The sequence below is a fragment of the Oncorhynchus mykiss genome, chromosome 23 (assembly GCF_013265735.2).
Source record: "Oncorhynchus mykiss isolate Arlee chromosome 23, USDA_OmykA_1.1, whole genome shotgun sequence".
NCBI classification, from domain to species: domain Eukaryota; kingdom Metazoa; phylum Chordata; class Actinopteri; order Salmoniformes; family Salmonidae; genus Oncorhynchus; species Oncorhynchus mykiss.
Genome location: NC_048587.1, coordinates 17,893,771 through 17,907,510, shown reverse-complemented (window position 1 = coordinate 17,907,510; position 13,740 = coordinate 17,893,771). Strand labels below are relative to the sequence as shown.

Sequence of the window (13,740 nt, the reverse complement as noted above, 5' to 3'; positions counted from 1 at the left end):
CATGTAATGTGTCACTAGAATGATGGTGAGGGCCGAGAGAGGGATCCTCATGAAAACAACACTTTCATTAGTAAACCAGAGTTATATAGTGCCATGGAGAAAGTAAATAAACACCTTAAGGCTTATTCAAACCAGGGAAATCAAAGCAAAGCACTTTAAATATTCAAAGAGTTATGCATGTCCATTTACACAGCAGTATTTCTCTGTGGATCAATGGAGCATGCAGTTCTGATTTATGCTCTGTGTAATGGCTTTTAGTTAGCCTGGTTGCAGAGTTGTTTGTACTTTAGCATGGTTTGATTGGTTTGACAAAAAGAAGTCTGAAGAGTTTGCTAATGCACAAGCAATTTTGGCAACCAGGCAGGCACTTCAGGCAGTAGAAGGTGGCAATTACAATAATAAATGGACAGATTGTCCCTTGTTCTCCACCAGGTTGCTCTTGGATTGGTGCACATCTATAGAAGAGACCAACCCTTGCTTGAATATGTATTTCACAATCTACCCTCTCTGATAGTTCCTCCTAAGCCTTAGAATAGATGGGAGGTAGTGTGGTGGTGATTGCAATATGCATGATGACCAGAGCTCTTCCACTCTGCCAGATGAGTCAGAGGGACATAGTCATCATCAACTGTTTCACTGTTGGTGTCATAATAATGAAAGTGGAGGGAATCAGGAGCTTAAAATCCCCCAAAAACATTCCTAACCCCAGGAAACTTCAACGGGTGATTATTCAGGAAAATAAAGAAAAATGGTCACTCTGTCTGTATTGATTGGAGTATAGATTGAAGGGACATACAAACAGGCTTATGTTTCAGCATAATGACCTTAGATTCAGTCTGAATCAGTCTGGGAGTTTCCACTTCGATAAAAGCCAATCCATGCATGTCCTTTGAGTTTGAGACAGTAACATAAGAGTAAGGAGTAAGGATGCTGGGAGCTGTTGATCGATATAATAACATATAGTAGTAACACTTAACTGCTCTCAGAAAATGGCATCATTACCACGTAAGACGTAAAAACTATCAGGGGTACCAATGCAATAATGATGAAGAACGGGAGGAAGAAAGACAAGACGACAACGATCATGATGATGATGTCCTGTATCTCATTCAGTACAATAACTGCAGCTAATAATGTGCAGAAATGAATTGCTAAAATCAAAGTCATTCTGACAGATTGGTTTAGGGGGTGGGGGGTCCCCTGCAATCTCACCCATGAAATCTAGATTTGATGTGGTTAAAGCTTTTTTTCCTACACCCTGTCGCCCCAAAGAGCTGTGCATTGATTGCTTTGTTCCTCCTCAAAGGAGGAAATGAATTGGAGTGTTGAGCAGTACAAAAGGTAAAGGCAACCAATTAAAATGGCTACGGCCTGTAACCAAAGTGCAATACTCAAAACACAGCTCTTACTGACGTCCTACCATTGACACAGAAGTTGCTTTCTGGTCTGCTTTGCTTTGAGAGTAAGATTGAGGCACATTTTCACAGAAAGAGCCCATAAGGAGTAACCTGATCTTGATTAAAGTGCACTTAACCTATTTAATCCCATGGGTCACAAAAGTGAGAGCACAAAGCTTTTCTACTTTACAAGCTCTAAAGAAGTTAAAGTTGTACCTCTAAACAAATGTATCATATTATGCATTATTAAAGGTGTCTAGTATGATTCACAGAAGTTTCATATGATTTCTCAAAATGGTCACAATTTCTCCAAGGTGTACGTTTACAGATGAATTTGCCACCAGAAGTCTGTATTCAACAACTTAAAAAACATTGTTGAAATGTTTTACTATTTTCTTTGCAAAAATAATGTAGTTGACATACGGTATGTGCCTACATTTTCAATGTTTTGTTAATGCCCGGTCAATACTTTGTTTTGTTAATGTCAGTATTGCCTTGTAACCTAAGCTTTGTGCCTTGTATGTGATTTCATTCATTTTACAATGATATGGTATAGAATATATTTATTCCATTCTCAGACCTTTCTTGTTATTATTCTTGTGCATGTTCCTATTTATCCTTCAGCTTTATAGTCAGATATTCCAGTTTTAATAGACTTGGTAATATTAACTACAATGTCTTATAATGGGTGATGTGATAATGGGGCATGTGATGTATGTACACTGCCTTCGTAAAGTATTCGGACCCCTTGACATTTTCCACATTTTGTTATGTTACAGCCTTATTCTAAAATTGATTAAATAAATAATAAATCCGAAGCAATCTACACACAAAATGCCCCATTATGAGAAAAGAGAAAACAGGTTTTTAGAAATGTTTGCAAATGTATAAAAAAAAATCTAACAGAAATACCTTATTTGTATAAGTATTCAGACCCTTTGCAATGAGACTCATGCATCCTGTTTCCATTGATCATCTTTGAGATGTTTCTACAACTTGATTGGATTCCACCTGTGGTTCATTCAATTGGTTGGACATGGTTTGGGAAGGCACACACCTGTCTATATAAGGTCCCACAGTTGACAGTGCATGTCAGAGCAAGAACCAAGCCATGTGGTCGAAGGAATAGTCCGTTGAGCTCCGAGACAGGATTGTGTCTAGGCACAGATCTGGGGAAGGGTACCAAAACATGTCTGCAGCATTGAAGATCCCCCTTAAGGTTACTAATGGCATTAGATTTGCATAGTGGCATGTCTGAGAGAAATTTGGTAACAAATGGGTTAAGATGACTGATATCTGAAACACAAACTCCTGAGGGAGGTGTTGAAAGAGAACCTATGCTATGGCAGAAACCCTGTATGTGTGGGCGGTAGACAACATGGTTTATCTAGAGTACACATAAATACAGACTGTAGCAGAAAATTGAGCCGTACTGCAGCAGTTCCTTGCTTTAAGAATATCGATCTATGCATGGTTATGTAAATACTAACAATGTTCTTAATTATAAGGTTCTGGCTTCTAACTCTTTAGATCCAATAAACACACTTATATCCATGCCTATCCATTCTGCACACACAGTAAATTGTGTCTATAGTATTTTTTTAAATGATGAAGTGAAGATTTCGACATCTATTTTGTGTACGTGGGTTGCTTTCTCAAGGCTGCATTTTCCTTCATTATGTTTTGCCGACCACCTTTGATTTTTCTAAATCCCAAAGTGTCAGTATCAATTGAGGACAACTCAAAGAAGGAAGATGATCAGAAGAGATTTACTTAACATGAGTTTGTGCATGTGTTTTAAAATCACTGAGGCTCAAAATGTTTTCCTGTCCTGCTCCTTTCAGGATCTTTCAATGGCTGCTTTGAATAGCTTATCTTTGATAATACCCTAAAGCTTTTCAAAACCTCCCACCATGGCGATGTTGTTTTAAATCCAGCCTGCTACATTTTTTATTCTGCGTCTGCTAGGCTTTGTAGTTGGATTTTAGGGAATTGATTTTAGTGTGGGCTGTGTTGCCCATGCCAACCAAGCAGAGTTTTTTTTAAAGCTGGAGAATGAGAGAGAGAGATGTAGGTGTGAGTCGTGATGTGCAGTCAGACCAGAGTGATGCAGTGTGGGTAGCAGGCCTCTGCCAGAGGCTTCGAGCAGCTCACAGATATATGAGATCGTTACACACACAGGGAAAACAACTACCTACCATCTTCATCAGGTCCACTCTTATCTTCCTCTCAAGGTGAATTAATGTTGTTTTTATATGGGATTTTAAGAAACATTTGTGTGTTGAAAATGCCTAACCACTTGTATAATCTATTTGCATACACTTCAAACAGACATGCACTAAGTGTACAAAACATTAAGGACACTTTCCTAATATTGAGTTGCACCCCCACAGTTGTGTTAAGTTGGCTGGATGTCCTTTGGGTGGTGGACCATTCTTGATACACACGGAAACTGTTGAGCATGAAAAACACAGCAGGGTTGCAGTTCTTGAAACAAACCGGTGCGCCTGGCACCTACTGTACAACCATACCCCGTTCAAAGGCACTTAAATATTTTGTCTTGCCCATTGACCCTCTGTATGGCACACATACACAAACCATGTCTCAAGGCTTACATTTTTTTAACCCCCTGCCCTTCATCTACACTGATTGAAGTGGATTTAATAAGTAACATCAATAAGGTATCATAGACTAACCAGGTGAATCCAGGTGAAAGCTATGTCACGAAAAGAGCAGGCGTCCTTAATGTTTTGTACACTCAGTGTACATACCCCACCAGGCATGCCACTATGGATTTCTTTACGGTACCAAACAAAAAACAGATTTAAATGTTACTCACCACATTTTATGCTCTGCAGTGCTAGCTAGCTGTAACTTATGCTTTCAGTACTAGATTCATTCTCTGGCCCTTTGACTGGGTGGACAACATTGGGTGGTCAGTTCATGCGGCAAGAGCTCTGATAGGTTGAAGGATGTCCTCCGGAAGTTGTCATAATTACTATGTAAGTCTATGGAAGGGCATGAGAACCACGAGCCTCCTAAGTTTTGTATTGAAATCAATGTACCCAGAGGAGGACAGAAACTAGCTGTCCTCCAGCTACACCATGGTGATACCATACAGATTGTTGTTGAGGCTACTGTAGACATTCATTGCAAAACAGTGTGTTTTAATCAATTATTTGGTGACTGGAAAACATGTAGTATAGTTTTATCTAGAAAGAATAACTTTTTTAATGTTTCACTATTTGTATTTTTATGAAATTCACTGAGGATGGTCTTCCCTTTCCTCCTCTGAGGAGCCTCCACTGGCATAGAGCCATGTCATTGTGGAATGCTCTGCCTCCAGAAGTTACTCGGGCAAAAAGCAAGTCCAGCTTTAAAAAACAGATAACAAATCTTCTTGTATCACAGCGCCTCACCTCTTTTCTAAATATCCAATTTAACGGTACTGTATATGAATATGTACATTGCCTTGCAAAAGTATTCATCCCCCTTGGTGTTTTTCCTATTTTGTTGCATTACAACCTGTAATTTAAATATATAATTTTATTTGAATTTCATGTAATGGACATATACAAAATAGTCCAAATTGGTGAAGTGAAATGAAAAAAATAACTTGTTTCAAAACATTCTAAAAAAGTGTTGAGTGCATATGTATTCACCCCCTTTGCTATGAAGCCCCTAAATGAAATCTGGTGCAACCAATTACCTTCCGAAGTCACATAATAAGTTTAATTAATGTGTGCAATTAATGTGTGCAATGAAAGTGTCACATGATCTCAGTATATATACATATGTTCTGAAAGGACCCAGAGTCTGCAACACCACTAAGCAAGGGGCACCACCAAGCAAGCGACACCATGAAGACCAAGGAGCTCTCCAAACAGGTCAGGGACAACGTTGTGGAGAAGAACAGATCAGGGTTGGGTTATAAAAAATATATCAGAAACTTTGAACATCCCAAAAAGCACCATAGAATCCATTATTAAAAAATGGAAAGAATATGGCACCACAACAAACCTGCCAAGAGAGGGCCGCTCACCAAAATGTACGGACCAGGCAAGGAGGGCATTGATCAGAGAGGCAACAAAGAGACCAAAGATAACCCTGAAGGAGCTACAAAGCTCCATAGCAGAGATTGGAGTATCTGTCCATAGGACCACTTCAAGCCGTAGACTTCAAAGAGCTGGGCTTTATGGAAGAGTGGCCAGAAAAAAGCCATTGCTTAAAGAAAAAAATAAGCAAACACATTTGGTGTTCGCCAAAAGGCATGTAGGAGACTTCCCAACATATGGAAGAAAGTACTCTGGTCAGATGAGATTAAAATGTAGCTTTTTGTCCATCAAGGAAAACGCTATGTCTGGCGCAAACCCAACTCCTTTCATCACCCCGAGAACACCATCCCTACAGTGAAGCATGGTGGTGGCAGCATCATGCTGTGGGGATGTTTTTCATCAGCAGAGACTGGGAAACTGGTCAAAATTGAAGGAATGATGGATGACGCTAAATACAGGGAAATTCTTGAGGAAAACCTGTTTCAGTCTTCCGGAGATTTGAGACTTGAATGGAGGTTCACCTTCCAGCAGGACAATGACCCAAAGCATACTGCTAAAGCAACACTCAAGTGGTTTAAGGGGAAACATTTAAATGTCTTGGAATGGCCTAGTCAAAGCCCAGACCTCCATCCAATTGAGAATCTGTGGTATGACATAAAGATTTCTGTACACCAGCAGAACCCATCCAACTTGAAGGAGCTGGATCAGTTTTGCCTTGAAGAATGGGCAAAAATCCCAGTACCGAGATGTGCCAAGCTTGTAGAGACATACCCCAAGAGACTTGCAGCTGTAAATGCTGCAATAGGTGGCTCTACAATGTATTGACCTAGGGGGGGGAATAGTTACGCTCAAGTTTTCAGTTTTTTTGTCTTATTTCTTGTTTGTTTCACACAAAAAAATATTTTGCATCTTCAAAGTGGTAGGCATGTTGTGTAAATCAAATGATACAAACCCCCCAAAAATCAATTTTAATTCCAGGTTGTAAGACAAAAAAATAGGAAATATTCCAAGGGGGTAAATACTTTCGCAAGCCACTGTATATATGAATAATGTGAAATAGTATTCTTGTTGTCTCTTGGTGTCTTTCTAATATATAACTCTTGTTTGAATTTAATGTCACATCTTTTGTTATTGTCTCTATCTGTTCTGTACTTTGTCATCTATTTTTACGTTTAATGTGGACCTCAGGAAGAGTAGCTGCAGCATGTGCAGTAGCTAATGAGGGTCCTAATAAACAAAATGTAAATCTAGAAATGATTGACTTATTTCGGTTAGTTATTGTCTGATGTTATACACATTCTCCTAAGACTGCCTTGATATTTACTGTAAATGCTTGCGGTGACCATGCCGTGGTGTTGAGTCATTGACAGTACAGTAGTACTTACCTCGTGGGACAGGTAGAAGGCAGCGATCCCCAGGGGCCAGAAGCAGCACACCATGGAGAAGACGCTCAGGCCCAAGTGGTCTCTTGGTGGCATCATGAGGAAGTTGTCCTCACTCTCGGAGTCGCTCGAGTACTCGCTCTGTGAAAGCACAAAGAGTGAATACTTTGAGTGAATACTGCATGTCAAGAAAGGAGAGAGGTCTACAGAAGACTGCAACGTAGCGCATCATAGGGTGGCCTTGCTAATGTTTCGTTAAAATGATTTTCTGTCTTTATAGACTACAGATGACCTCTTGTTTTCCTCACCTCAGCACAGGTTTGTAAATACACTGACAGCTTGCACAGTTGGGCTCTCTAGCAGTCGATTTGCACCGGGACGGCCCTGTACATATGTTCACCCAGACAGGGGCACGACTAGCCATGCCAGCTGGACAATGATGGGCAAAAAACAACCCACCACCTCGCTCTCTCTCGCTCTCTCTCTCTGCTTCCTCTCTCTCACTTAAACACAGTGCCTTCAGAAAGTATTCACACCCCTTGACTTTTTCCAATTTTTTTTGTGTTACAGCCTGAATTCAATAATAATAATAATCAGGTTTAACATTATTTTTGAATGACTACCTCATCGATGTACCCTACACATTCAATTATCTCTAAGGTCCCTCAGACGAGCAGTGAAGTTGAACCACAGATTGAACCACAAAGACTAGAGAGTTTTTCCAATCCCTCTCAAAGAAGGTCAGCTATTGGTACATCAGACATTGAGTATCCTTTTGAGCATGGTGAAGTTATTAATTATACTTTGGATGGTGTATCAATAAACCCAGTTACTACAAAGATACAGGCGTCCTTCCTAACTCAGTTGCCAGAGTGGAAGGAAATCGCTCAGGGATTTCACCATGAGGCCAATGGTGAATTTAAAACAGTTTAATGGCTGTGGCAGGAGAAAACTGAGGATGGATCAACAACATTAACCTAAATAACAGAGTGAAAAGGAAGTCTGTACAGAGTAAAAAATATTTCAAAACATGCATCCTGTTTGCAATAAGGCACTAAATGAAAACTGCAAAAAATTTGCTTTATGTCCTGAATACAAAGTGTTATGTTTGGGGGAAATCCAACACATCACTCACTGAGCATCACTCTTTATATTTTCAAGCATTGTGGTGACTGCATATTGTTATGAGTATGCTTGTCATCGGCAAGGAATAGGGAGTTTTTTAGGATAAAAAGAAATGAAATAGATCTAAGCACAGGCAAAATCCTAGAGGAAAACCTTTTTCAGTTTGCTTTCCAACAGACATTGGAAGACAAATTCACCCTTCAGCATGACAATAACCTAAAACAAGGCAAACATACACTGAAGTTGCTTACCAAGATGACATTGAATGTTCCTGAGTGGCCTAGTTAAATTTGACTTAAATCGCCTTAAAAATATATGGCAAGGTGGTCTCCCGAGTGGTGCAGTGGTCTAAGGCACTGCATCGCAGAGACTGGTGGCACAGTCGGCCGCGACTCACCGCGATCGGGAGGTCCATGGGGCGAAGCACAACTGGCCTAGAGTCGTCCGGGTTAGGGAGGGTTTGGCCGGTAGGGATGTCCTTGTCTCATCGCGCGCTAGCGACTCCTATGGCGGGCCGGGTGCAGTGCATGCTAACCAGGTCGCTAGGTGTACGGTGTTTCCTCCGACACATTGGTGCGGCTGGCTTCCGGGTTGGATACGCACTGTGTTAAGAAGCAGTGCGGCTTGCTTGGGTTGTGTTTCGGAGGACGCATCGCTTTCGACCTTCATCTCTCCCGAGCACGTACGGGAGTTGTAGCGATGAGACAAGACAGTAACTACTAATAATTGGATACCATGAAATTGGGGAGAAAAGGAGGTAAAAAAAATAAAAAATTGATAATGGCAAGATTTGAAAATGGCTGTCTAGCGATGATCAACAACCAACTTGACAGTGCTTGAATAATTTTTTAAATAATAATATGCAAATATTGTACAATCCAGGTGTTCAAAGTTCTTTCAGGCTTACCCAGAAAGACTCACAATTGTAATCGCTGCCAAAGGTGATTCTAAAAGGTATTGACTCAGAGGTGTGAATACTTATGTATATTAAATATTTAATGTATTTCACTCTGAAGAAATTTGAGAGAAAAAAAATCAACTTTTTCATTATGGGGTATCGTGTGTAGATTGAATCCATTTTGAATTCAGGCTGTAGGGCCATGCTTTATGGCCTTTAAAAAAAAAGCTGCTTTTACCTTAATTTCCAGCATGATCCACTGGGTTTGCTGCAGGTAGAAAGTTCTAGGAAATGTTATTTTAATTGTCTCCAGTCAATCAATCAATCAATCAATGTCTGGTTGTGCATGTGTGTTTGGTGGGGGAATCGCCTAAGTCAGCGGTGGCGTACCTCTGTGACCTTAATTGCACAATGCCTATTATTTGTCAGGGAATACTATTTGTAGTTCAGTGATTCTAAACCTCACTTTGCTCAAGCTGATCCTTTCCAACGGACTTGTAAATTGTAGCTAAAAATGGGTCAGTTAGGGGCAGTTAAAGGGGAGAGTCAATCAAACCAAATGCAATATACTTCCATGGTTGGTTTCATTGACTCATGCTGGAAATACTGGTGAAAGCAAAGTGCCCCCCCAAAAAAAGCCAAAAAAGCATTGCCCTAATTATGAGGACATTCTTGTCCTGGAGGGTGGATTAGCAGGAAACTACAAGAAATCCTTGCACCTCTTCAGAACTCTTGCTAATTAACTTCAGATGGATTCTGAGCAAGACGCCAAAGAACTGTAATTCACAAATCTCATTCCAGACACAGTGCCTAAATCCGACGGTAATGGAGTCAGAAATGTGGCTGTATAATAGAAGAGTCAGATGCTCCATTAACTAGATTCTGAGACAGACTTCAACGTTCTATGAAAAATACCAGAGTACACAGTAAATGATATATGATAATTGAAGGGACTTAGATAGTAACTTAGACAGCCTATGTAAATTTGGAAGGCTTATACATGTTTTACTCCACAAGTACTGTAAGAACGTTGTGAAGGGCAGTCCAATAACAGAAACCCACGGGAATCATGTTAAGTGTTAATAATTATTCTGTGGGCACCTCATTCAGTTGAAGTAGGATGTTTACAAACACCATAGCAAAATACATTTAAACTCAGTTTTTCACAATTCCTGACATTTAATCGTAGTAAATATTCCCTGTCTTAGGTCAGTTAGGATCACCACTTTCTATTAAGAATGTGAAAATGTCAGAATAATAATAGAGAGAATGATTTATTTCAGATTTTCTTTCTTTCATTATAGTCCCAGGAGGTCAGAAGTTTACATAAACTCAATTAGTATTTAGTAGCATTGCTTTTAAATTGTTTAACTTGGGTCAAACGTTTCGGGTAGCATTCCACAAGCTTCCCTCAATAAGTTGGGTGAATTTTGGCCCATTTCCTCCTTACAGAGCTGGTGTAACTGAGTCAGGTTTGTAGGCCTCCTTGCTCGCACACACTTTTTCAGTTCTGCCCACAAATGTTTTATAGGATTGAGGTCAGGCCTTTCTGATGGCCACTCCAATACCTTGACTTTGTTGTCCTTGAGCCATTTTGCCACAACTTTGGAAGTATGCTTGGGGTCATTGTCCATTTGGAAGACCCATTTGCGACCAAGCTTTAACTTCCTGACTGATGTCTTGAGATGTTGCTTCAATATATCCACGTAATTTTCTCCTCATGATGCCATCTATTTTGTGAAGTGCACCAGTCCCTCCTGCAGCAAAGCAACCCCACAACATGATGCTGCCACCCCCGTGCTTCACGGTTGAGAAGGTGTTCTCCACCCCCTTTTTCCTCCAAACATAATGATGGTCATTATGGCCAAATAGTTATATTTTTGTTTCATCAGACCACATGTCCCCATGTGCAGTTGCAAACCATAGTCTGGAGTTTTTATGGCGGTTTTGGAGCAGTGGCTTCTTTCTTGCTGCGCAGCCTCTCAGGTTATGTTGATATAGGACTTGTTTTACTGTGGATATAGATACTTTTGTACCTGTTTTCTTCCAGCACCTTCACAAGGTCCTTTGCTGTTGTTCTGGGATTGATTTGCACTTTTCGCACCAAAGTACGTTCATCTCTAGGAGACAGAACGCGTCTCCTTCCTGAGCGGTATAACAGCTGCGTGGTCCCATTGTCACATTCTGACCTTAGTTCCTTTGTTTTGTCTTTGTTTTAGTATGGTCAATGCGTGAGTTGGGGTGGGCAGTCTGTTTGTTTTTCTATGTTGTATTTTGCGTTTGGCCTGGTATGGTTCTCAATCAGAGGCAGGTGTCGTTAGTTGTCTCTGATTGAGAATCATACTTAGGTAGCCTTTTTACACCAGTGTTTCGTGGGTGAATGTTTTCTGTGTCTGTGTGTTCCACACGGAACTGTTTGGGTTTTCGTTTCTGTCTTTCACTTTGTTATTTTGTATTTGTATAGTGTTCAGTTTGTATTATTAAAATGGACACATACCACCCTGCAAATTGGTCCGACCTCTCTTACTCCTCATCAGAGGAAGACGACGAACGTTACACCCATGGCGTTTATTTTTGCGTACTATTGTTTGTACAGATGAATGTGGTACCTTCAGGTTTTTGGAAATTGCTCCCAAGGATGAATCAGACTTGTGGAGGTCTACAATTTTTTTCTGGGGTCTTGGCTTATTTCTTTTGATTTTCCCATGATGTCAAGCAAAGAGGCACTGAGTTTGAAGGTAGGCCTTGAAATACATCCACAGGTACACCTCCGATTGACTCAAATTATGTCAATTAGCCTATCAGAACCTTCTAAAGCCATGACATAATTTTCTGGATTTTGCAATATGTTTAAAGGCACAGTCAACTTAGTGTATGTAAACTTCTGACCCACTGGAATTGTGATGCAGTGAATTATAAGTGAAATAATCTGTCTGTAAACAATAGTTGGAAAAATTACTTGTGTCATGCACAAAGTAGATGTCCTAACCGACTTGCCAAAACTATAGTTTGTTAATTAACAAGAAATTGTGGAGTGGTTGAAAAATTAGTTTTAATGACTCCAACCTAAGTGTATGTAACCTTCCGACTTCAACTGTACATTATTACATTGCTGTGTATTTCAAAGAACCCACGTTGAGAATCCACTGAGCTAATTTTCTACTGAATAAGGGCAAAATGAAGAAGGGAAGTTTTTTTGTTGCTTTCTCTAAAGTATTACAACATACTGTAATAAAGATCTTATTAACTCAAATTAAGAATGCACTATAAAAAGGGTGTTCACCTTGACTGCTCCAGTGACAACCACCAGAAACCATGGCAATACCAGAAACCAACAGTTTAGTGTTGACCAGCAAACATGTAGTATATAAATAACTAGTCTTTGAAGGTCACATAAACACAGGGATAGGGAAATGATATATCCACAAGATAGCCATCTGAGCCCACATACAGTACATGTCTTCTCCTGCCTGGTCTGTCCAGAAGCCTCCTGGGCTGTGCTACACCTGACTCAGAACAGTTGGCAGAGACAGTCAGACGCAGTAGATACCCAGTGGTCCAGACTGCCTCTCCCTTTTCCTCCTATTTCTCTTCTTCTCCCAACTCCTCTGTTCTCCTCTATCATCTCTCCTCACCTGTCTCCTTTCTCCATTCTAGCCTCTCTGAATTCTCAACAGAGCCTCTTTCATGCTGAGGCAGCCTATGAAAAGCCTGATATTTATCAGATGTCAAGCATAAAACGTTGCTCTCTGTGAACAGCTTCAAGGACCCAAGTGATCTTCGTCCTTCAGACAAAAACTTCTGTAATCCATCTGGTCCATTTGTATTTGGCTCTAAATGCAATAATAGAAACATATAATAGAAACTTCTAACCATACAGAAATACATTCATGTGTTTCATACATATAGCCATCCCTTAAAATGTTTACATTCTAATGTATTATGATAAAAGACAGAGCCAACCGAGCCTTACCTCCAGCTCTTGGAACTCATCATCATCGTCAATGTCATAAGACAGGGTCTGGATCTTTGCATCCTCCACAGACAGTTCCAGGAACTTTCCATCGGCAAACATCAGCCCATCCTTGGAGGCAGCAGAGGAGCCGGATGCCAAGTCCTCTATGAAGGTGGTCTCACAGCAATCCCCGACTCCTCCATCCCCCCAGGCCCGCAGCATGTTTTCAGAGTACAGGATCAGATTGGGCCTGAAGCAGGGGTCCATGCCCTGGGGCAGAGCGCTGGGGTTGAGCAGCTGTGGGGGTCCCCCTCCTCCGCCCACCCCCTGACCATTCTGCTCCTGCTGAGGGGACAGGTTGACCACCATGTGACCCTGATACTGGGGGGCCGAGTACACCGACACCAGCCCTTCTTTAGTCTCTACCATCAAGCTGCGGGTGTTGATCAGACCGTTGTGCTTGCAGGAGGCCAGCCCTGCATTCCTTCCTCTCCCGATTGGAGAAGTCATCCGCTGGATGGGGGGCTCAGCCTCCACAGCCTGGCTCGAGCCTGACCCCGCTCCCTGTCCTGGTCCACTCTCCATCCTGGCTTAGAGAGCTGGATTGTTTGATCAAATCCCCTCCTCTTTAAAGGCCTCTCTCATAGGGGCCTTGGGTTGGGGAAGGCATGGGATGGCAGGCTGCACTCTCCTGTGGGAGGTCATATTAAAATGGTTTAGCAGATAAAAAGGTATTTTGTATTCAATTTGCCTTGTTGTTGTTTTCATCAAAAGCAGTATAAACCCAGACAAAGCTTTAAACCGTTCATACTTCCTCTATTTAGGTTACTGAATTTGTATTTCAAATGAGAATTATTATTTTTTTTAAATCAGTGTTGGGCATTCTGCCTATTTTCATGTAGTCTTGTACATGTTGATTTATTTTGGT

At 40.9% G+C, this 13,740-nt stretch overlaps 1 protein-coding gene across 3 annotated transcripts in view; it reads right to left on the bottom strand.

Moving 5' to 3' along the window:
• The window catches only part of LOC110502368 (synapse differentiation-inducing gene protein 1), a 34,241-nt gene that overhangs the window by 17,621 nt on the left and 2,880 nt on the right, over positions 1-13,740 (bottom strand). For all 3 annotated transcript variants that reach the window (XR_002470322.2, XM_021580336.2, XM_021580335.2), the window contains exons 2-3: positions 12,831-13,503; positions 6,838-6,975 (exon numbers count right to left, since the gene is read on the bottom strand). Coding sequence is in view for 2 of the 3 variants with exons in the window: in XM_021580336.2 (XP_021436011.1) it covers positions 6,838-6,975; positions 12,831-13,397 (705 nt within the window). In the remaining variant the exon portion in view is untranslated. The remainder of the gene's footprint in view (positions 1-6,837; positions 6,976-12,830; positions 13,504-13,740) is intronic.